The sequence below is a fragment of the Polyergus mexicanus genome, unplaced genomic scaffold (genome assembly GCF_030449975.1).
Source record: "Polyergus mexicanus isolate NDT 795.1 unplaced genomic scaffold, iyPolMexi1.0 SCAF_23, whole genome shotgun sequence".
NCBI lineage: Eukaryota > Metazoa > Arthropoda > Insecta > Hymenoptera > Formicidae > Polyergus > Polyergus mexicanus.
This window is the reverse complement of record NW_027223343.1, coordinates 3,078,144-3,102,038: the sequence shown is the minus strand read 5'-3', so window position 1 is coordinate 3,102,038 and position 23,895 is coordinate 3,078,144. Positions and strand designations below refer to the sequence as shown.

The following is a 23,895-nucleotide window of genomic DNA, read 5'->3' as shown; positions in this document are numbered from 1 at the left end:
ATGGACTTGTCAAAAGTTAAGAAGACTATTTTTTTAGTATTTTTTTTTCCAAGATATCTTCAAGAATATTCGCCATAAATTTTATTTCAACAAATTACAATGACCTTTTTATAATTTGTAATATATTATTTAAATATTGTAAATATATATGTAATTTCTTGTAGCACTTAACAGACAAGCACTGTGCCACGACGTAATTAGCATGCAAATAGTTCATTAATAAAAATGAGTATACTGGCATTAGTGTTGATGATAAGATAAAATAGTAAGATGATTCACATATACTTTCTTTTTTTTTCTGTTATCATCAAACATTTTTTACTCGTCAAGATTAAGAAAATCTGTTACACATTTAAAAAGATATTTATAATGATTACTTTAAAAATGAATAACGCGCTGCCAGAAATATATCGAACACAATTACGACTAGATAATTCGAAATGGATACTCGCGTGCGGAAGATACATTGCTAAAAGTTTGTTGGTATCACGCATATTAATTTTTTCACTATTAAAAGCTTTCATTATTTTGTACATTTATCACGTACATGAAAACTATCATGTAACGCCAAAATTTTGTCAATTAAATAAACTTTTAAATCATGCATAAGAAATGCCTAAAGAATGAAGATCATAATACGTAAGAGATAGTAATGAAGAGTAAAATAATTGTTGTCTTCGATCACTATATCTCCCTTTTTTCTTCTCCCCAGATAACAGATATGTCTAACAGACGTCTCAAAGTTCTCTTAATGACATCTTGTGTTTTTTAAATGTCTTTAAAACGACTTAATGTTCTCTGTGGATTTTTATCTTCTCTTTTCAACATTCAGTGATGCGAACGGTCAAACAACATGCTGTATTATGATATCCATTTTATTCTTAACTCAAATTTTTTAAACGTCGATTTATGATAATTTAAACACAGATCTATTAATTTACTGTATATACAATATATATAAAATATATATATTATATATAGTTAGTTAGTTTTTAAAAATATAAGATTGTGTATAATATACGTTTATATGTATAAAATACCATATTATATATAATAACATTTTTTTCTTTAACTCTACAGACGAAAAAAAGATAATATATATTAATATAATATTAATATTATACAATATATATTAATATATAATATATAAAAATATAGTATATTGATATTATTTAATATATATAATATTAAATAATATTTTGTTAGTATAAAGTAGAGTATTTCATTATGTTGCGTAGCGATAGCATGTTTCAACTAGTTTCGTCATCATGAAAAAACCTTAATGATACCTCGTGAAACATTTAGGCAAGCCTCAAGCATTCATCGTTAAAGAATCTTTGTTCTTGTATAAACAAATATTTACGGAATATTGCGAGATAATATATCACAATGTGTATCCTCGCACGCGATAATCCCTATTGCTTTGTGCGACCGTGACGGAGTTCCGGACGGTGCCAGTTATCGCCAGTTAGAGTTCGTTGTCATTTATGGCAGGAAGATATGTTAATCGCGAAAGAAACGGATGTTCTCGGAATATCTTATGAAAAAGAAGAACTATTTTATTTTGGTCATGGCGACGCATTTAAATATCACGGGGCTCATGCGGATCCGGAAGTTTCTGCCAGTTCGGCTCGACACCCCAAATCTCGCGGGCGTATTCCGCAATTGTACGATCCGACGAGAATTTCCCAGACGATGCAATGTTATGGATAGTCATCTCCACCCATTTGCTTTCGTCCTGGAACGATTAATAAGCGATTTCGCGATTAATAAGTGATAACGATTTCTATCATTTTTTTTTTGGTAAACAAAAACTCACGCACAACAAAAAGTTAATTTTTTTAATTGATCAAGTACCTGATAGACTTTACTGACGTGATCTTGCATTTGTATATAGCTCTCGTAATCGGCTAAGGATAAGAACCTGTCCCATTTGAGTAACACATCAGCAATATCTCGAAATTCATCGGGATTATTCGGGCTGAAGAATCCTCCTTGGATTTGATCGATACACTGCTTCGCTTCGGGCAGTTTGTTATAATAATCGTAAGCATTGTAGCCTTTATGTTTTAAAGCTTCCACTTCATCTACCGTCATACCGAAAATAAAGATATTATCCGAGCCCATTTCCTCTGCCATTTCTACGTTTGCCCCGTCCAAAGTGCCGATGGTCAACGCACCATTCAACTATAAATATAATGTATGATTCTGTTATTTAAACAATCTAAATTTTGTAATAAGAATAATTACGCGATTGCGATTAAATATGAAGTGTGTGTATCAAGTAAGATAATAGAAAATAACTAAAATATTGCTCGCATAATTTTACATTCGCCGAATGAATTCGACGATCAAGCTTAGCTCTCATAAGAAATGGTAGATGTTATAATTTATAAACGAATGCGCGCACACTGCAAGCTTATTATTAGCCTCATTTTTTACTGCCAAAAGCTACTGACCATAAACTTCATGTTCCCAGTGCCAGACGCTTCGGTGCCAGCGGTCGAAATCTGTTCGCTCAAATCTGCGGCGGGTATGATTTTTTCGGCCAAGGTTACGCGGTAATTTTCAAGAAAGATCAATTTAAGCTTGTCACCGACGATTGGATCGTTATTGATAACATTGCCGACGCTACAGATAAGCTGGATGATCTTCTTTGCCAAATGATAACCTGGCGCAGCTTTGCCTCCTATCATTACGGTTCTTGGGACAAAAGGCGCGGATGGATTCCTTTTTATTCGATTGTACAAAGTGATGACGTGCAAACAATTCAACAGTTGTCGCTTATACTCATGTATGCGTTTTACCTGTCAATGAAATATCATTCAACTCAATCCTGTGTCATTTTAAAATTGTTTGAATTTATGTACGTGTGCATCATTTAGCATATTTTATGCATTATATCATAATATCGATGGTGTATTATAAATTATCTCAAAACCGTCCTTTTAATCACGGTTTCTTTGATCGATGCAGAAATTATATTTTTCTAACAAAAATGTCAAGGTTGTTATTTTTTTTATCACATCTTTTATAGTTGCATCACATGAAAAATTAACATAAAGTTTTAAATCTTATTTAAATTTTATTAAAACTTAATTAAAATTAATTGAAGAATGTGACAGTTCGTCATTTATTTCCTTTTCTAATATTCTATTTGTCAAAAATCTCCAATTTTCAATTTTTAATTATTCGTAAAAATAGATAAATCCCTTGACATCTTTATTTAAAAATCAATAACAAATTAACCAAAGATCTATAATGAAAAGGATATTTGATATTATAAATGACTTGTATGATTGCTGCTCGTATTCTGACCTGGATATCAAAGATAGATGCTGGATTAATCCGAACGCCATAGTCTTTCTCTAATATTTGGGCTAATCGTAATTTGTTCTCCTGCTTGACTTTAACGATATTACGTTGAAATACTGGATCTTTCGCCCATTTCTTTAATTGCGTCAACTGTTCTAAATGAACTGTCCACTCGCTACCAATTTTCTAGAAATTATAAAATACATCGCATAAAGTCATACATGTATAGGGTGTCTAGTAAAGATTGTGCAAACGCTCGTGAACAGGTGCAGCACAGTAAACTGAATAGAAAAGTCCTGTATTTGGACATTTTTTTTCTATAACGCTTAATAAAGGAGTTATTATGGAGTAAAGTCTGGCCAATCAGTGCCGACTTTTAGCCGGACGCACGTCGGTGAACCGTCTGCCTGATAGTGTGCGCTGCCGTAGCGACGGAACGCTCACGCACACTACTAGGCGCGCAGCTAAAGATCGGCGCTGATTGGCCAGACTTTACTTAATAATAACTTCTTTATTAAGCGTTATAGAAAAAAATGTTACACGACTTTTTTGTTCAGTTTACTGTGCTCTATTCGCTCATGAGCGTTGGTACAATTTTTACCGGACATCTTGTATAAGAGATATATGTGTAGAAGTTATTAAAAAGATACACTAATATAATTGAGTACTCACTTCTTCAATGATATCAGATAGATTTGGATTGCAAAGTAATAGCCATCTCCTCGGTGTAATGCCGTTTGTCTTGTTTTGAAACTTTTCCGGTGATAATTCGTAAAAATCTCGGAAGCTAATAAAGCGGAAAAAACAGATTAGACATGCTATGAATTTTCTGAGACTTTGATAAAGTCATAAATACAATTCAATGCGAAACATACACACTATCTTTGAGAATTTCTGAATGAATACGGGCAACCCCGTTTATAGCGTGACTACCGACGATTGACAAATGAGCCATATTGACTCTCTTATCGCCGTCCTCTTCTATTAAAGACATCCGACGAATACGATCCATGTTGCCAGGCCACTTAGTCGCGACGTTTTGAAGATGCAAGTGATTTATCTGATAAATGATTTGCAAGTGTCTTGGGAGTATACTTTCCAATAAGCTAGTGGGCCATCGCTCCAATGCTTCGGGAAGAACCGTATGATTTGTGTAAGCGCATGTACGCGTTGTAATGTCCCAAGCCTGAAAGATATTCCAAGAGATGTTCGTTTCGAAAGTTTTATGTGTATGACAAAAGACAAAACCGTACACTCTATTACTATCAGATTTACTGATAGATGTGTGACCGCTACTGAAGAGTGTTGTTTGCATGTTTAAAACAAAAATTATTATCTTGAAGAAATTATTTTTTTTTTAATATTCTCTCAATACTACCAGAAAATTTAATAGATAAAAAAATATAATAGCATTTCTAGTGCGTATTTTAAATCCTCGCCAATGTGTATGTATCTTTTCTTTCAAAACAATATTTTGAATTTGCAAATAGCACTGCTATATAGCAGATTGTAAATACCTTATCCCAAGTAAGCTTCTCGACATCAACAAGAATCCTCATCAACTCGGGAATAGCTAGGGAGGGATGCGTATCATTGAGTTGAATCGCCACTTTATCAGGGAAGCTATCGAAATCGGTTCTGTGATGCTCTCTCGAACCGAATTTGCTAGATTTATATCTTCGAATAATATCTTGCAGAGTAGCAGCTACCATAAAGTATTCTTGCTTTAATCTGAGCTCTTTGCCCTCGAAGAAATTGTCGTTGGGATAAAGGACTCTGGATATATTCTCCGCCAGATTACGATCGATCACAGCTTGTATGTAGTCACCATCGTTAACTAAAAAAACACCAGTCAATAATGTATCATGAGTCAATAGTAGTCGAAAAACTGTTGTATCGCACACAAACTTATTAATACTTACAGAATTTTAAATTAAATTCTACAGGTGATTTTGCGGACCATAGTCTTAGTGAATTAACAACATTATTTTTGTAACCGGGAATTGGGTTGTCATAAGGCATAGCAAAAACGACCTGAGTAATACATAAATAAAACATCGTGATAATTAGATCAAAACAGCAATTATCAATACAATTAAAACATCGTGTACATATAGGAAAAAATTGTCTATATGACACAGACTTCTGGACCGTATCAGATTTATAAATTTATCTACTACATTTAAATCGTATCTAATAAATTAATTATAATCTATAACGCAACATGTTATATTGTCTTATCAACTTTGAATTATTTGCTATTGTCATATGTATTGTATATAAATTATAAAAAATATTGCGTTTTTAAAATTATTTCTTTATATTTCTATAAAAGAAAATAGAAAACAAATAAGATTTATTATATCAATTCTGCTTATTTGTAGCAATAATTTTAAAAAATATTTAATTTATTGATTAGTTCAAGCGCGTAGGCTAACAAGGGGAGGGCGCGATCTCGGGGTCACCGAATTTAGAAAGGTTTTTATATAGTGTAATACTCTACCAGAAGAGTACTTGAGCAAAGCGATAGAGCGCAACGCTCAGCCATTTTCAAGAAAAATTTATTTAAAAAATACAGAGTTCCTCATACCTGGCTCCGTTAGACCGATTATCGAGAAGTCAGCGTAGGTCGGGCGCTAAGCGCGTGACTATCACGCAGCAGATCTTGGTTCAATTCATGTCCATCTCATTTTTCCTTATTTTTTTTTTTATTTTTAATACCATCCAGCAACGAATGTTTATTTATATAAAATAAAATTAATTTAACTAACCATTTTATTTTTATTTTAAATTTGCATTTTCCAAAGGCAATTTTTTTTTTTTTTAATTTATTCCGAAAGTGGGCATTTTTCATTCAACTTACAAACATTATTTTATACATTCTATCCGTATTTTCTATATAAAATGAAGCAGATAAAACTATTTCAACATAATTATAATTTAATATAAAAACTAGTTAATTTATCATAATTTGGTTTGGTGTCTAATTCTTTGTCAACTTCGTTATACCTTTCCGACCATAATATTTTTCTACCTGATTTGACCGTAACTGCTAACGGTACACTATTTGAACATAGTTATAATTTATTATTAATACACAATTACAATGCAAAATGCGAAATTAGCTTTATTTTATATAAATAAACATTCGTTGGTGGATTGTATTAAAACAAAAAAAATGAGAAAAAATGCGACAGAAATCGAATCAGAGTCTGCTGCGTGATAGTCACGCGCTTAGCGTTCGACCTACGTCGACTTCTTGATAATCGGCCTAACGGAGGCGAGTATGAGTAACTCTGTATTTTTTAAATAAATTTTTCTTGAAAATGGCTGACCGTTGCGTCCTGTCGCTTTGCTCAAGTAGTCTTCTGGTAGAATACTACACAATATAAAAACCTTTTTAAATTCGGTGACCCCAAGGTCGCGCCCTTCCCTTGTAAGATTAAAATATTTACAATTTACAATTAGATGATATGATTGTAAGATTTCAGTTTTCTTTTTTTTACAGTATAATAGCAAAAAACCAATAGCACAAAAAGAAGACTAAATAAGAGAAAAGAGAAAATTGTCTCTTAAATCCAAGGTCTTAGAAAATTACGCTTTTCTTAGGCTGTTATTCAATAAGAAATAATGGTTTCGTAGCTTGTGTTGGAAATGCACAAGAAAGGATAAAATGTGTAGTATAGTACAGATACAATATGTGCAAACAATAGGTGCATGAATTATATAGAATTTCAAAAGATGAATCTGAATATATATGTATGTGCCTTTTCTAAAAATGAAATAACGAAATTTTTTTTAATATAGCCTAATAATATTTCTAATGTTAAACTATGTTATGCTATTTATTCTGGTGAATATAACCATAAATATTCTGGTGAATATAATCCATAAAAAATATTAATCTATTTTACAAATTTAACAGTACTTTCTTTCAATATGCTATATATAGGGTGAGGCATTTAAGACAGGCCACCCGAATAACTCCTACAGTTTTGGAGATAGGACAATATGTTTGAAATAAAAGTTGTACAATATCGAGGGAGAAATTTTGTGGAAGTGAACATTTTTTTTAGGTGGAGGCGCTTAGGAGATTTGAAGGTCATCTTCATTTTTTTTAAATGGAACCACCCTAATTTTTTATACAAATCGATTCCTTGCAATATTTGGCACAAAAAATTATAAGGATAAGATGGCCAAGAAGTGAATAGTTTACGAAATATTTTGTACTTTATACTCCATACTAGATACTTAATTAAACTCAACATGTAGTATTGATACATAAAGATTGAAGTGTACAAGGTAATTGAATGTTTATTTACATTCTACGATCCGTATAAACGATAACACCAGAAAGGACACGAATGTAAACATGAATATTTTACGAAATATTTTATAGTTTATGTAAAATTATATCAAAATAAAGTACAAAATATTTCGTAAATTATTCACTTTTTGGTCATCCTTATAATTTTTTGTGCCAAATATTGCGAGGAATCCATTTGTATAAAAAAATTAGGGTGGTTCCATTTAAAAAAAATGAAGATGGCTTTCAAATCTCCTAAGCGCCTCCATCTAAAAAAAAAAAAATATTCACTTTCACAAGATTTCTCCCTTGATACTATACAACTTTTATTTCAAACATTTTCTCTTATCTCTAAAACTGTAGGAGTTATTCGGGTGGCCTGTCTTAGATACCTCACCCTGTATATGTGTGATTTAAGAAATTTGTTGCTAGATGGTAACGATTGTAAACATGTATAATTTTCTTGTACTTTGAAATTAATAAAAATTTAGATAAAAAATTGAGAAAGAGAGAAAAAATTTTATTTTTTTATGGTAGCATAATCAAAAATATATTATTTTAAATTTTAAATATATGATTATCTTTTAAATATAATCCCATTTCAGACAACTTTCTCCTACGTATAAAAGGTTAAAATAATTTATTACCTGTGTATTCACCCACTTTTTACCCTCGGCATCGTCAATCACGTGGCCGTAAAAATTTACCGGTAACATAAATTCTGGCCGAGCTTTCTCCCACGGGTTGCCATATCGGAGCCAATCGTCTGGCTCCTCTACCTGCTCGCCATTTTTGATTTTCTGCGCAAATATGCCGTATTCGTAACGTATTCCATAACCGTAAGCGGCTAAACCTAATGTGGCCATGCTGTCCAAAAAGCAAGCAGCTAGACGACCTAATCCTCCATTACCGAGGCCAGCATCTTCTTCGAGCTCTTCTAATTCCTCTATATCCAAACCCATCTACGAAAAACGGTCGTAATTATACAGATATTTCTGGTAATCGGAACAAGTTTTTATACAAGCTATATTCATTCTTCAATAATTTAAAATTTACTTTTTTCGCATAATATTTATTACAAATTTCTTTTCATCTTTCATAATGTGTTAAGCTTATAAAGACACACTCACATACCTCCAAATAAAATTATCTTGAATCTCTTTCAAATCTATATATACTAAAAAAACAGTATCGATTATGTAATGTGATTTTTACGACTTTAATGGACACTTATACAAAAAAAATACACATAAAAGTTCTCACTGATTCAGGTGTTATTTTATCAGAATATTTTTCTCTATTTTCTATCATTGATCGAAATACTGATATGAGTAATAGCCCAGTCAAATTAAAAATCGTCTGCGGAAAAATTCGTAGAAAGCTGGATTTTAATGATATAGAGCGAGATATTGTTATTTGGAACAATATCTCAAAAGTTCCCATCGATACCATCCCTGCTAAAAATTTTATAGGGAGCAAAAGAGAGTAAAAAACAATTTTTCGCGAATGTCTTTGAAAATATTGATTTTTCGGCATACAAAGTTATTATAAAATTTGTAGCTTATAAAATTTGCTACAAAAAAGGTTTCATTACTTTTTTTCCAAAATCAATCGTTTCGGATATATTCGCATGCGAATATACAACTCAGAATGCAGACGTCATACAGTGATATATATGTGATTTATATGTGTATAGAAATATTATAGCCGATGAAAAACTCTCTGTATATTAGGTGTACAACTTTGCTTCCGCCGTTTTCCTGTAGATGGCTTTAGCGGTAAGTAGTGATCGAAATAAATAGATCATAGACGTCATGCAATAAACTTGGGCATCTGTCAACATAACCCCATAGAAACATTAGTCGATTTGTGTCTGCATCATAAAGTTATTCTCGATTGAAAATGTCAGTTTACGAGCCAAATTCTCGTCATTTGCGGGAGGTTTTAATTTTCTGCTTCAATATAAAGAAATCTGCGGCTGAGGCTCATCGAATGCTCTCAAATACTTATGGTGAAGCCGCTATTAGTGAAAGAACGTGTCGTGAGTGGTTTCAACGCTTCAAGAACGGTGATTTTCACGTCGAAGACCGGCATAGCGATGGAAGAGAGAAGGTTTTCGAAGATGCAGAATTGGAGGCATTACTTAATGAAGACTCGAGTCAAAGTCAAAAAGAATTGGCACGATCAAATGACAATATCTCGCTGTATACCAAAATCCAGCCTTCTGAGAATTTTTCTGCAGATTGACCTTATTTTTGTCTAATTTGGCTAGGTTATAAAATGATATATAATGTATTGAAAATAAAATAAAAGAGAGAGAGAGAGAGAGAGAGAGAAAAAAGTTAATAAACAAATGATAGACTAATTAAAGAAGATTTCCAGTATTAAACATTTGAACCTTGGCTTTTTCTTGAAACCGAATGTGTTTTCGTAAGAAGTTCTATCATTTATTACTGTATTATCTTATCGCATTATTAAAGTGTATATTGCACATATATATGCATAACAAACATTATACATTACGTAACCATTACATAATATCTATAACATAAGCAAGATAAAGTAAAAATAAGCTGAAAATTTTGCAAATTAGAAACTTGCACATTGCTTCCTCATCATTTTATTTCGCTCACAAAGCTTAAACTCCTTAAAGCAAGCGAGTTTTTCAATTTTTTAATTTTAAAGAAAGGTATCTCGAAATTTGCGAAAGTTGGGACGTGTACAGACATTTCCCAAAAAACTCAAAATTTTATAAAAATGAATTCTTTCACCGATTCTTACTAAATTCAATACCAACCATCCTTTAATAATACCCTATTCATGTAAAAAAATTTAACCCGTTATCTCAAAATTTTGGCAAAGTTGAAACGTGTATGGACATTTCTAAAAAAATTCAAAATTTTATAAAAAATGAACCCTTTCACCGATCCTCACCAATATCAACTATCCTTTAATAATAATACTCTATCCATGTAAAAAAATTTAATCTGATATCTAAAAATTTGCGAAAGTTAGAGGTTGTACAAACATTGCGTACATACATACATACATACATACATTTTTCAAGAATATAATTTTTCGACGTTTTAGAACATTCTAAACACATTAGCATAAAAAAACTCGAAAAAGAATTTTGTCACGAAAACAAAGCTTCCTCTATAAGAAAGTAAAAATAAATAATCAAATTTAATAGCACAGTCATAGCTTTAGAATAGAATAAATATGCTAGAAAAATAATAATTTTACATACAAAATTTTTATGTTAAATTTTAATAATTAGATATGATACTGTTTAAATCAAAAACTCAAGAACATATTGTCTTTCTCGCACTTTACAAGCCCAAACAAGACAAGCTCCTAAAAGATGACTAAAAGACAACTTTTAAAGATGTCTTATTGTCTTTTAGACATCTTTAAAATGTCTTCTGGATTTTCTGCTGTCTGGGAGCCTATTTCGTAACTTTTTTACGCATGTGTTATAACCAAAACACATTTTTTTATAGCTACGAATCTGGTAACGCATGTTATATTAACAAGTTTCAAAATCAACCTGCTATATGTCAAAAGTGTGTTTTTTTATTCATATTTTCACAAACTATATAAAATTTTTATAATTTATCCTTTATTTATCCTTTTTAAGCAAATTCCAAATGAAGATAATCTATATTTCTCCGATATAAGAAAAGCAAAAAGAGAATGCAAAGAAGTGTAATATATATCTCACAAAATGTCTTTTGTAATTTGTCTAATGATCTGGTGAAAAAAATAATCCATTTTTATTTTTAATATTTTTCAAGACGAAAGACAGAAATTTAGGAGCATCCTAAGATTTTAGTTATATTCAATCATTTGTATAAATCAGGATTGGGAAGTAACGCGTTACTTGTAACGCCGTTACTGTTACAATTTTTTTGATAACTGTAACAGTAACGGCGTTACAAATTTTGTTTGTAACGAAAAAAATAACTTTGTTATATTTTTCGGTAACGAATAACGAATTTAACAATTATTTTTATCGTTAATTTATTCTTATAATCTTCAAATAAAGAAACATATTGAAGAGTGTTGGAATGCAGCATTACATGAAAACTATTGGAAGGCTTTTTTATCTTGTTTCTTCCTACTTTGTAAAGCGAGCAGCACGTATAAAATAATATTTAAAAATTTTTAGTGTTTAGTATAAATTTTTAGTTTAATTTGAGTTATTAGTTTAGTTTAACTTGTATTTTAAAAAATTGTATGTAAAATTTGTATTGTATATTAAAAAAGTAACGGAAATTGTAACGACTCGTTATTTTTTTGAGCAGTAACAGTAACGGTAACGAGTTACTTTTTAAAATTAGTAACGGTAACGGTAATAAGTTATGTTTGTAAAAGTAACTTTTCCAACCTTAGTATAAATACATGCAATTATGTAAAATACAATATAACTTGCCTGATACATTGCCTCATCGCATGCTCCTTGTATACCTAAATTAATCATTGTATTTTGCAGCGATCTTCCCATATAATATTCCAAGGACAAATAATACACCCTCTGAAAGAAAAAAAATATTCACGATTATGAATAGAGAATTTCCTGTTTGACTTTAATTAACAATATTCCATTATAAATATTGTGTACGAATTTCACATCGTAAATTCAAAAATATAATAAAAAAATTATTTGTATATTTAAAATTTTTTTAAATATAAGCAACATACAATATGAATATTACAATATTATATAAGTTCATATTACATATTACAATAATTAAATTAACAAAAATTATTTTTCTAGACAACAATAGCCGTACAAATAAAAATATATTGTTATTGTAGGTCATCTCCATCTTAAAATGAAGCAAAATTCATATAGAGTCGATTAATTGACATGTATTATAATTTATAGATATAATGAATACTAATTTCTGTATGAAAACCGATTGATTTTCTTCGAGAGAAACCTATTAGATTTTTATACAGAGAATAGTCTATTATTAGTATGAGTAAAATATAACTTTCTTATGTTATGTAACATGTCGTTTTCATTCCAAATTTAATTTTTAAATTGATATTACTTTTTTTCTGTTTTCAACTTGCACATATAATTATATTGTAGATTATATTGTAAATTGATTTTGCTTTATTTTAGTTGTTCTATATGCGGTTATCGTAATATAAATTTTAAAAACACATTTGATTAAAAAAATATATATTAGAAATGCTTAACATATTTATTTTCATTTTATAATTGTATTTTATAATTTCATAATTTGTTCGATTATTTTAATTATCATTTTTAAGGTATGTCAATATTTTCTTTTAAGGACAGTCGATTACAAATTAATTAAAAAATCTATGAATTATATGTTCAATGATCTTTGTACACTTATCGACAAAATTTCTAACAGTTTAAGAAAAAGCAAATCATGCTAGAAAGTTCATATTTTTTGGAATGTATCCAAATGACAAGTCCAACAAGAAGAATTAGAGATGTGTACTAAATTGGCGCAGATTCCAACATTCACAAGAGTTGAAAGAAATTATAAAGAGAAAAAGAATATTAAATTATCCGATTACATAAGCTTACGAGGTTATACTTATCTTAATTCTCATGTAAGTACTGTATTGTAAACGTAAGTTTATCTAAAACATTTTTAATGCATCTCTCTCTTAATAATCTCTTAATAATCTCTCTTAAATAATAATTATATAAAATTATTTTATCATATTGGGAGGAGTGTGTGTGTTTGTAGAAAATTAATAAATTTATAAGGCTCTGCACAAAAAAAAACGAAAATAAAAGATATATAAATAAGAGCCAAGCACAGCAAATTGTATGACGCAACTAGATTTTTAAATATTTATTTTAAAAACTTTTAAGTATACATTTCGGTGATCCGTGAGAAGTTTAATTAGACGTTTTAAATAAATACGGAAATATTATACGTATATAAAAGATGTCTCCACACGCTTTTGACGCGACTGTAATTTTAATAGAACTTTGTGAATAACTCAAAGTTGATTTTCTCATTGTAAAAATGTCGAGGAAAATTAACTAAAAAATATATATTTTAGTTGTATATACTTGTTCCTCTAAAACTGACTTCACAAACAGCCTTTTTTTGTTAATTACATGTAACTATATCGTAGATGCATTAACATATTTTTTAAGGAAAGGTAAAATTTTCAAACTTATTAGAAAATCTTCAAAATTAATTAAATTTATCAGGAAATTATTAAAATTAAAATCACAAATTATAGAATTCTTATTGAAAAAAGTTATAAAAAATATGTATTAGATATAGAAAAAGAAACAGAATTATATAAATATATTTTTAATAGTACCAAAATAATATCTGCATATTTTAATGAGGGCTTGAAAACATAATCGAAATAAAATCAAAATTCGGAATATACAGGATGAATCACGCAATCATGTCTCTCTTACATACTTTAATAAAAGAAAAAAGAGATAAAAAAAGTATATTTTACACAATATTCTATAACAGGGACTTAAGGAGCAATTGTCGTGTGTTATTATAATAAAAATCACATTTAAAATAAATACACAAACATTTAGTTTGAATAAATAAAAATAAATTAGAATAAATTAAACAAACAAAGTACAATATAAATAGTGTAAAATTATTAAAATAACTACTAATGACAGAAAATTGATAAAATCGCAATTAGATAAGAATTAAACAAATGTTTCCGTCCCAATCTGGGCTCTCTTCAGTGTAAAAATTAACAATGTAAAAGTAGCGATCAAGAATACAAAATAAGATTTAAATAACTTAGTCGAATAATAAAAATATAAAAAGAATCGGTTATTGAAAATATTAAAAATCCTCCAACGGCTTCCCAATGACTCAAATGTATTGTCTACCCTACCACATAGTTGTTTCAAAAACTAGCGGCCGAGAATACGACTGTAAGCTATGGATCTTCTAGAAATTATTTTATATAGTGGTGGAATAATGCCGCGTATAACAAAAGACATGAGACTTACCGATGGAGGGAGACTCAAAACATTTAACAACGTAAAATATTACATCGAATATTTTACATTTCAGATTAAAGTTTCACTTATTACTTACTATTTCGAAGTGCTAATAATAGATTCTAATTCTAGATGATAACGATATTATTTTTTTATTATCTTAGTCTCATATTAGTTATGTTAAATATATTCATAATTTTTATAAAAATATTATTTGTGATTTCAACAAAATAATTCTTAAATATTGAATTAATTTAAAATCATAAATATACATACTAAACTTGCTCCATTTCTAATTAGACGAAAATAAATTTCTATCATAAGTGCTTTTACGTTATGCGTCTTATATCACAGATTACACATTTATGTATTTTGAAGCTTGGAAATTCGGAGGAGGTGCAGTGAAGAAAGGGCTGGTGGAAATATTGAGGTAGATATGGAAAGAGGGATATATACCCAAGGACTGGAAAATGTCAATAATTGTCCCATTGTATAAGAGAGGTGACACTAATAAGGCTGGTAACTATAGAGGCATATCTTTGCTGTGCTCGGCTTAGGAGATATATGCTGAGATGTTGAGGAACAGATTTGAAGACGAAACAGAGAGACTGAGTTTGCTACCGGAAAGCCAGGCAGGATTCAGAAGAGGAAGGTTTACAATAGATAATATCTTTGTATGGAACCATATTGTCCAGAGGGAGAGAGAAAAAGGAAACAAGAAAGGAAAGGTTTATGCTATGTTTGTAGACCTGAAAGCAGCCTTCGATAATGTGGAAAGCGAACAACTATGGAAAGGATTAAGGGAGAAAGGAGTCGCAGAGGACCTCGTCTGGAAGATGGAAAGGATATATGAAGAAACAGAGGTAGCAGTAAGGGTAAAAGAAGAAATCACTGAGAAGTTTTTTACAACGAAGGGAGTAAGGCAAGGTTGTGTGATGAGTCCGCTGCTGTTCAAGAGAGGAAGGAATTGACATAAGTGAGGAGGTGAGAAATAGGGACAGGGAAGTGCAGAGACAATTAGAGGATAATAAAATTACGGAAGCTAGATATAATAAGAAATACAAGGATTTGGAAATAAGGTTGGAAGGGCCAATGTATTTAAGGGAAGGAAATGAGAATTTAGGAAATTTAGGCGACAGCGTAAGGGCTTTATTAAGGTTAAGATGCGGAAACATGGAGGATAGAAATAAATATTGGTTAGGGGAGGAAGCGTATGTCTGTGTATTTTGCGGTGTAGGCGAGGATTGTATAAGTCATTATTTTATTTTAAAGATTGTGATGAAAGATTGTGATGTAACTAAAAGATAGTTTATAGAAATAGGTAAGGAAGAGAATGAAGTAGAGGAAAAATTGTGGAACGATGTGTTAGATGATGCGAAAGGAAGGTTATTAAGGAAAATTTGGAAGGAGAAGGAGAAGGTTATAAGAAAAATAGGAATATAAGGTAGTTATAAGTAATTATAAGGGTATGCATGAGAGAATGAGAAAGGGATGTGAGTTATAGGTATTGTGTAAACCAAGTCCACTTCTTGGCGTTAAGCTGAAGTTAAATAAAGACTATTCACATTTATGTATTTTAATATGTATATGTGTATGCATATGTGTGCACGTATCACACGCACACACATATACAGGATGTCTGATAAAGATTATGCCAACGCTCGTGAGCAGGTAGAGCACAGTAAACTGAACCGAAAAGTCCTGTACCATTTTTTTCTATAATACTTAATAAAGGAGTTATTATTAAGTAAAATCTGGCCAATCAGCGCCGACTTTTAGCCGGACGCATGTCGGTGAGCCGTCTGCCTGGTAGAGTACGCCGCCGTAGCAACGGAGCGCTCTATACTCTGTATATATTGTACAAGCTTTTTAAAAAATTAATTTTTTTATAAAAGTGTCGAGAGAGAGAGAATTTTAAAAATGATTGGAAATCAGTATTGGCGTTTTATTTAAAAGACCTAGTTTTTTTTTTTTTTTTTATAAAGAGATCGAATTTATAAGAAACCTTTGCAATCCTATACATATACATACATAAATAATAAATATAATATTAAATTATAAATTATAAATAATATATAAAAAATTTTAATCATAAAAATAAATTAGAAAAAAAGCAAAATGTAATGCAATTATAAACGTAATTAATTATAAAAGATTTAGTTATGTGTATATGTATATATATCATGTATAAATAAGTATATTACGTGTGTGTATAGATGAATAGTTGAACACTCAAGGAAGTTTTCCCTTTCTTCGAGCAGGGTCACATATACATAATAATGTTACGCATGATCTTTGTATATGTATAACCTCACTTATATATTATATATATACGTATCTGAAAAATTTTTATAAGAATTCAGATAAAAGCCGGTTTTGTTATCTTACATAATAAAGAATCTCCTTCATTAATGTATAAGATATTAAAAATTGTCTTTATCTAAATTCTAATAAAAATATTCGAGATACATAGAAGCGAGGACGAAGATCATGACGTAATGCTATTATTGATAAATCACATAATCGTATTAGCCAATGTATAATTTTTAACTATTTATGTTCATTGTCTTAATGAACTATAATCGATTTAACAATTTCCTGTTTGCGTATATTGCGAAATGTTTTCAAGATGTGTGAAATACATCAGATCATATCGAATAACAAATTTTTATATTCTATTTTTATATTTTTATATTATTATATTGAGAATAACAAGTTTATTCAAAAGTATATTTTCCTTGAGCTCACAGAATTTTTAAATTTAAATAAATTTTGCTTCAAAAAATATATATATTGAAATTCGACAACTATGAAATTTCGCGTGTAACTGATATACAGGGTTATTCTAAAGGCTACTAGCAAACTTCAGAGTGTACAGAGGGGTCGGAATATAGCAATTTTCGATTAGGAATCCATGTTCTCTGAAGTAATCCTGAGTCAATACAAGTTTTTAAATGTAAGGTACTACATTGTGGATAATATACCAATGAGGGAAATAATCTTAATTTGTACAAAAGTTTGTCAGTTAATCTTTATAATCACCCTGTATATTCAGTTAAATAACTATATACTTTCTTTCTGTGTTTGTTAACTGATATTATAATGAAGAAAAACTATCGAAGATAATTTTCTCTTAGACATTTTCTGATATTATTTATTGTTGAACAAAAATAGGAAAAACAATACAATTTTTTGTGTATTGAATTTTTAATATATATATAAATATGAAAAATCAATTTTTATACGTGTGTATATGTGTATGTGTGTGTGTGTGTGTGTGTGTGTGTGTGTGTGTGTGTATGCATGCGGTAATCATCGTGTATAGATAAACATAGAGATGATAAATATAGAATTCTACCGCTATATCTTTCGGTGAAATTCGAATTCATCGGAATTTCGTATCGGTTTCGATTTAAAGATACATGAACGATTACCTTGGGATCTCTCTCGTAATAATGTTGCTGGGTGCGAATCCATCGCGAAACGAGATTGTCCTTGACACTATGGGCTAAAGCGAAGTAGTAATCGCGGGTCGTGGCGACGTTACGATCCTTCACTAGGGTGTAGTGAAGGTGCCTGTTGAAAGTCTTTTTAAAATTCCCGACGTTCTCGACATCGACGATCCCGCGCACCGAAATCTGCTTCCTCTTCTCGTGATCGCTGTTCGGCATTGACATGATAATTTATTTTAACTCGAGCAGCAGCTTTTGATTTATTCGCGAGACAACAAGTTGCGTCGATAACACGCACTCGACTGACGACCGATGATGCGTCTACGGCCCTCCAAAGGCGAATGATACGCGGCTGCCAGTTCAGATGTTCAGAAGGCAGTGGTCACCTTGCCTCAAGGTGACGCATGCGTACGAATGCGTGAGCGTTTACATATTTGCGATGACAAAAGTAGAAAATGTGATTTTACCTTAGAGTACTACGACTTGAGCGTTATACATGTAAATGAATCGATATTTTTAAAATCTTGATCCAGCTGTTCTATTCAGCTTGAGATCATAAACAAAAGTCTACGATGATACTGATGATGATGTCGCTCATTGCTCCGAAATGTCAAATGGACCGCACTGTAAACATTCCGAAGCATTCGTAGCGCCCAGAGAAGTAGCTAGAGCTGAAATATACATTTTTATTAAAGAATCCAATAAATTCTGAATGGTATCGATATCATTATTTTCCTATCATGTATTTGATTTCATATCAATTAATAAAATGCATCCATAACATTTTAATAGTAATTATACAGTTGAAAATTTTGTTTTCTTGTTAAAAAATATACCGGTTCAAATTTTTGTATTAAATGTTTTTAACATGTTCATGTATTAATTTAATATATTGCTGTTGTATTAAGGATGTTTTGGCTGTACAATAGTAGCAAAAAATTGTCAAAATTAACAAAAAAAAAAACATATTTCTTACGTTTATATTGTTTGAAAAATAGAATGAATAAATCCGAATTATAAAAAAATTAAAGTATCACAAAATAATATAGTTTTTGATCTCTTCATGAAAGAAAATAATTGTAATTAATATTTTTCCTAATTTATATCAAAATCTTTTGATCGTGAATACCTCTTGAAATCAACTGCAAGAAACAAAAAAAAAACAAGTAATTTGCAGAAAGAGAAAGAGAGATAGATAATATCTTTCTACAATTTTTAGTAAATAACTTTTTAACGAGTAAGTGAATCTAAAGCAAGTTTTACACAAATATTTATTAGAGTTTTCTCAATATATACGAAAATTTTAATTTTACTGGCAATGTTTTTTCTTTATCAAATTTGTCAATAAGTGCTACAATACGCGATTTTTCGTAAGAATTAATAGTAACTTTAAATTTAAATAATTTCCAAACTATTAGAATTGTGCTCAGGTTTTGCACAGATATTCAAAAGAAATAGTAGAACAGTCTACAAAATTTTCATGCTTTTGTCAATGTTTCGACATATGACACATACATCCTTTGAACTTTAATGTTAAATTATTAAAACAACTGAAAAAATGTTAAAATAACACAATGTGCACATATTAATTTTACATAATAAATATGTTCCGTATTATTAGTGACAGGATTTATCTGTTATAATTTACAAAAAAGAATTTATTCTATAATTAAGAGTGAGAGTGACTACACAGACCGTTCGTAACATTTTTCCAAGTTAATTTTATCATTAAAAATATGTTGATTTTTTCCAAAAATTATTTTATATTACTATGCAATTTGCATTCAGTTTTTATTGAAATATTAACGTAGTATTAATGTCACGATTTAACATTTCCATATTATATTAAATTAAAAATCTGTGTGAACCGTTTGGCTGTTTAGATTCCCAGATTCTTGTTACAGCTCTGCTTGTTAATTTTTTGATCATACTTATACATAAATTATATATTTTTTTATTTAATGTTTTCTAATTAATGTTTCAGATAACGCTGATTGCTTAAACTTTTATTAATATATAATTAATTTTTAGCTCATCCAAAAATTTTAAAGAAGAGATCTTAACTAAGAAATTTTTTTCAAATCAGTTTCAAATAAACAACTATAAAATTACTCTCGTTTCCTTTGTACATTCATAGAAAATTTATCACACTGCATATGAAATAATATTACTTAGTACACACATATAAGACACTTTAAAAATAGATTATCAAAAATCGTTGAAAGAAAAATATTTCAAGGGGACGCATAAAATATGAGATAATTGTGAAAAGAAAAAAACAGTTTTTCATCTTATTTAATATCATTTATTTATAAATTAATCGTGCAGATGCAGATGCAATAATGAAAACGACAAGAAGCAATACGCGTATTACAATTCACATTCTTAACATTTTGCCATCGGTCCCGATAAAAACACATGTTTTCTCGATAACTATAGATAGATATTATGATATAATATAAAGTTGCATCTTCATCGTTCACCGTACAATGTGTTCCGTATCTCGTTATTCGTTTAGGATCATTTTATTTGATGATGACTGTCCTTCTCTTTCACACACACACACACACACACACACACACACACACACACACACACACACACACACACACACACACACACACACACACACACACACACACACACACACACACACACACACACACACACACACACACGCACGCACGCACGCACGCACGCACGCACGCACGCACGCACGCACATACACACGCGTGTTTGTACACATACGCACGGATACGCATGGAGTAGAAGCGTACGATATATCATACGTATGCACGCACGTGTGTACATAACGGTGTAATTACAATTAATGATGCAGTAGCAATAATATTATGCAAACGTCAACGTCATTGAGAGACAGATACAATATATACGTTTCTGCATAATTTAACTCGTCATTTAATCCTTGTTCGATTTTCTCAAACGCAACAACAACTTAAAACATCGAGAAGATGGGGAGACCGCTGTAAATTGGACAATTACTTTAAGATCCATCGCTGAGGGATAAACGATTACGTTTATACGAACGCATATCCCGTTCAATTCACCACTATCCGTTTCTCCCCTGTCCGTTGAAGTATCTGTTTAAAGTTCTAAAGTATCACGATCTTCCGATACCCCTGGTTTCTCATTATGGTATATATTTTGTCGCGTCACGAGTTCGAATGATTACTTTAGTGACATTCGGTTCGCGAAGAATGATCCAAAGCTAATCGAATACAATGCTCCAAAGACGGGACTATAATAAATCACGTGGAGCCTTATTATTCAGTCTCGCTTACACATTCATAATCGCATTCATTCTCTCGCTCGTTCTTGTATACTTTTCATTTTCACGAAGAGAAACAAAGAACATCATTAGATAGGTAAAAACACGAAGTTTATGATAATCGTTAAAACATATTTGAATACGACGAAACAGGGTGGAAGGGAGAGGAGAAGGGCTGATCCAAAATAGCCCTATGTACATTGCACTGTTACAACTAGCTAAAAATATGCCATTATTTTTTATCGCAAGAATGAACGATTAATTAATTACTAAGTGTTGCTTATTTCTTTTTCTCTCTCTTTCTCGCAAACACACGCATACATTCACTCTTTCTTTTGCGTTGTTTAGTTCCTCGATGAGGATTGCTCTCGTGATCAGAATGTCGGTACGCGCGCGCGACCACTTGGCTTTGCCGATCGTGTTGTGCCTTGGAAAAGTATAATAATATTTATTTCCTCCGAAATTATACGACGACGAAGCTCGCGACGATAATTGTCGCACGTGTTAATTATTAATTATCCCCTCACCAGCGCGACTACTGGGCCCATTACACGATGTGTGAGACTTCTCCCGATCATAAATTGTCCTGCTCGCACGCGCTCTCAAACTTCTTCTCTCATTCTTTTTTTAACGTTTCTCTCTTTCGTTTCTAATTTAATCCTTTCTATCTCTGTTGTCCTGGCTGTCCGCTGGACGATCCGCTGGCTCACGCACGACTTTTCTTTATTCTTCCTTCAACGGCTCGGCCTTCTTACCGAGAGGGATAGCCGCCTTCACTCTGAAACAACCGAGTCAATCAATTTTTGAGTAAAACATTATCACGAAAAATATAATAAGCATATAAAAAATCTAATGCATTTATTATCTCGTAATCTAACAATTTTGTTGGATAAAAATAATATTTTGTGCGTTATAACACATTCTTTGTGATATTTACATTTATACATCAATATCTGGTGAGTTCAGTTTATGCAATTTATGCGAAAAAAATCCTTATATTAATTATTGTATTACATTTTCATTAAATAATATGTAGGAATCAACTTTGATTGTTATCGCAAAATCTGAATTCATTGTCAGTGAAATAATACCACAGTCTTATACAAATACAATCTCTGTGTCACAAAAATGTGTAAGTTCTCGCATCTTTTTGAGATGGAATTAAAAAGAGATTATATTGATAACTATAGATTTAGGTAAATAAAAAATTGTGTAGCAACGTAACACGTACTTGCAACTTCTATGTACATAATAAATAAGAAATGAGAAAAAAATTTATCGCATCTCTATTTCGTTTCTCATAAAATTTCTCTCAAAATCAAGGGAACTTTTTATACTCACTTAGCGGTGATTTCAGTGATTTTCGCCTGAACCAAAACCAGATTCTGATCAATCTGCTCCTGATTCGTTTCGTAAACTTTAGGCAGCGTGAAAAGAGCGACCACTCCTGAAATAACGTAAATGAATCCATTTACTCGAATGCTCCAATTTACAGTATTCGAAAGAGGCGTAAAAAAAAGTGACGTGAAAAAAATACCAATTATGATGAGAGTCATGCCATTGAACCAAGAACCAACGTAGGTGAGACACCATAGCAAGACGCCAAATTTGAGAGAATCGACGAAGTCTTCAACGAGGAACAGTCTGCGCAATTCACTAAGGGCAGCGTTAGCATGTGCGACTGCGACATCCGCGACTTCGTGCACCTTCTCAGCTGGTAATACCAAGTCCAGATCAAGGATATCCCTGCGATCCAAATGATAGTTTGATTAAAAAATGAAATTATTATAAAATAAAACTAAAAAATATTATTTATCTACTTACTTGAATGGATGACCGTCCGAAGTCTTCTGGACTGCCTGAAGAACGGTTTTGTAGATACGGAAAATAACGGTTCCGCTAAGGACGAGAAGTGACAGATAAGCGAGCACACTTATCAGACTGAAATAGGCCAATGATAGGAGCACACCTAGTATCGTGCCGAACACAATCCCTGATTTTTTGGGATCGCGCCAATATATCAGAGCCGCCACTGCAAACAGAAACAAACATTCCAATTAAGAAAAATAATCTTAAATTCTTAATTCGCAAATATATCTAATCTTTCTCTATAATAATGTATGGCTAGAGATGTAACTAGAGAAAAACAAAACTTTTTTTCATAAAAAGTTTTCTTTATGAAAAAAAGCTTCGTTTAAAAAAAAAAAATTATATTTTGATTACTGTAAATTGATTTTTCATTATTTTTAACTTTTTGAATGATAGATTTGAATTAACCATTATTATTTTAAATGCCCGTATTCTAATTTGCCATATAATTATGTAATTAATATTTTTTATTGGGTAAATTCTCCAAAAACAAATCAAAATTAAACTTGAATAACTTGTATTTATTGTAGATACAAAAACGCAGTTTGTAATTTTTAAAGACTTTAGTTAATATTTATAATAATATTTTAATACTTTAATTATAATTCGCTGCAAAAGTCTCATTAATTCATTAAAATTACTTTAAAAAAAATTAATTATTAAAAATATAAGAACT

At 30.7% G+C, this 23,895-nt stretch overlaps 2 protein-coding genes across 3 annotated transcripts in view; both read right to left on the bottom strand.

Annotated features, from left to right (window-relative positions):
- Positions 1-3: 3 nt before the first annotated feature.
- Glyp (glycogen phosphorylase) lies at positions 4-18,424 on the bottom strand. Its single transcript, XM_070313124.1, has 11 exons — positions 18,044-18,424; positions 12,057-12,158; positions 8,269-8,583; positions 5,238-5,349; positions 4,833-5,152; positions 4,191-4,501; positions 3,988-4,102; positions 3,319-3,501; positions 2,460-2,807; positions 1,858-2,187; positions 4-1,738 (listed from the first exon to the last, which is right to left on the bottom strand). Exons 1-11 carry the CDS (start codon positions 18,284-18,286, stop codon positions 1,583-1,585), a joined length of 2,535 nt encoding a protein of 844 aa, XP_070169225.1. The 5' UTR covers positions 18,287-18,424; the 3' UTR covers positions 4-1,582.
- Positions 18,425-20,600: 2,176 nt separating this feature from the next.
- The window catches only part of Rtnl1 (reticulon), a 39,913-nt gene continuing 36,618 nt past the window's right edge, over positions 20,601-23,895 (bottom strand). For both annotated transcript variants that reach the window (XM_070313149.1, XM_070313150.1), the window contains exons 3-6: positions 23,175-23,382; positions 22,888-23,096; positions 22,692-22,797; positions 20,601-22,128 (exon numbers count right to left, since the gene is read on the bottom strand). In XM_070313149.1, coding sequence (XP_070169250.1) covers positions 22,074-22,128; positions 22,692-22,797; positions 22,888-23,096; positions 23,175-23,382 — 578 coding nt within the window. In that variant the 3' untranslated portion in view covers positions 20,601-22,073. The remainder of the gene's footprint in view (positions 22,129-22,691; positions 22,798-22,887; positions 23,097-23,174; positions 23,383-23,895) is intronic.

Coding starts and splice junctions, on each gene's coding strand:
- Glyp (XM_070313124.1), bottom strand. CDS start 18,286: ATGTCAATGCCGAACAGCGATCACGAGAAGAGGAAGCAGATTTCGGTG. Junction 8,584..12,056: donor GCGATGAGGCAATGTATCAG/GCAAGTTATATT, acceptor CGTTTTTCGTAG/ATGGGTTTGGATATAGAGGA. Junction 4,502..4,832: donor AGAAGCTTACTTGGGATAAG/GTATTTACAATC, acceptor AATATCTTTCAG/GCTTGGGACATTACAACGCG.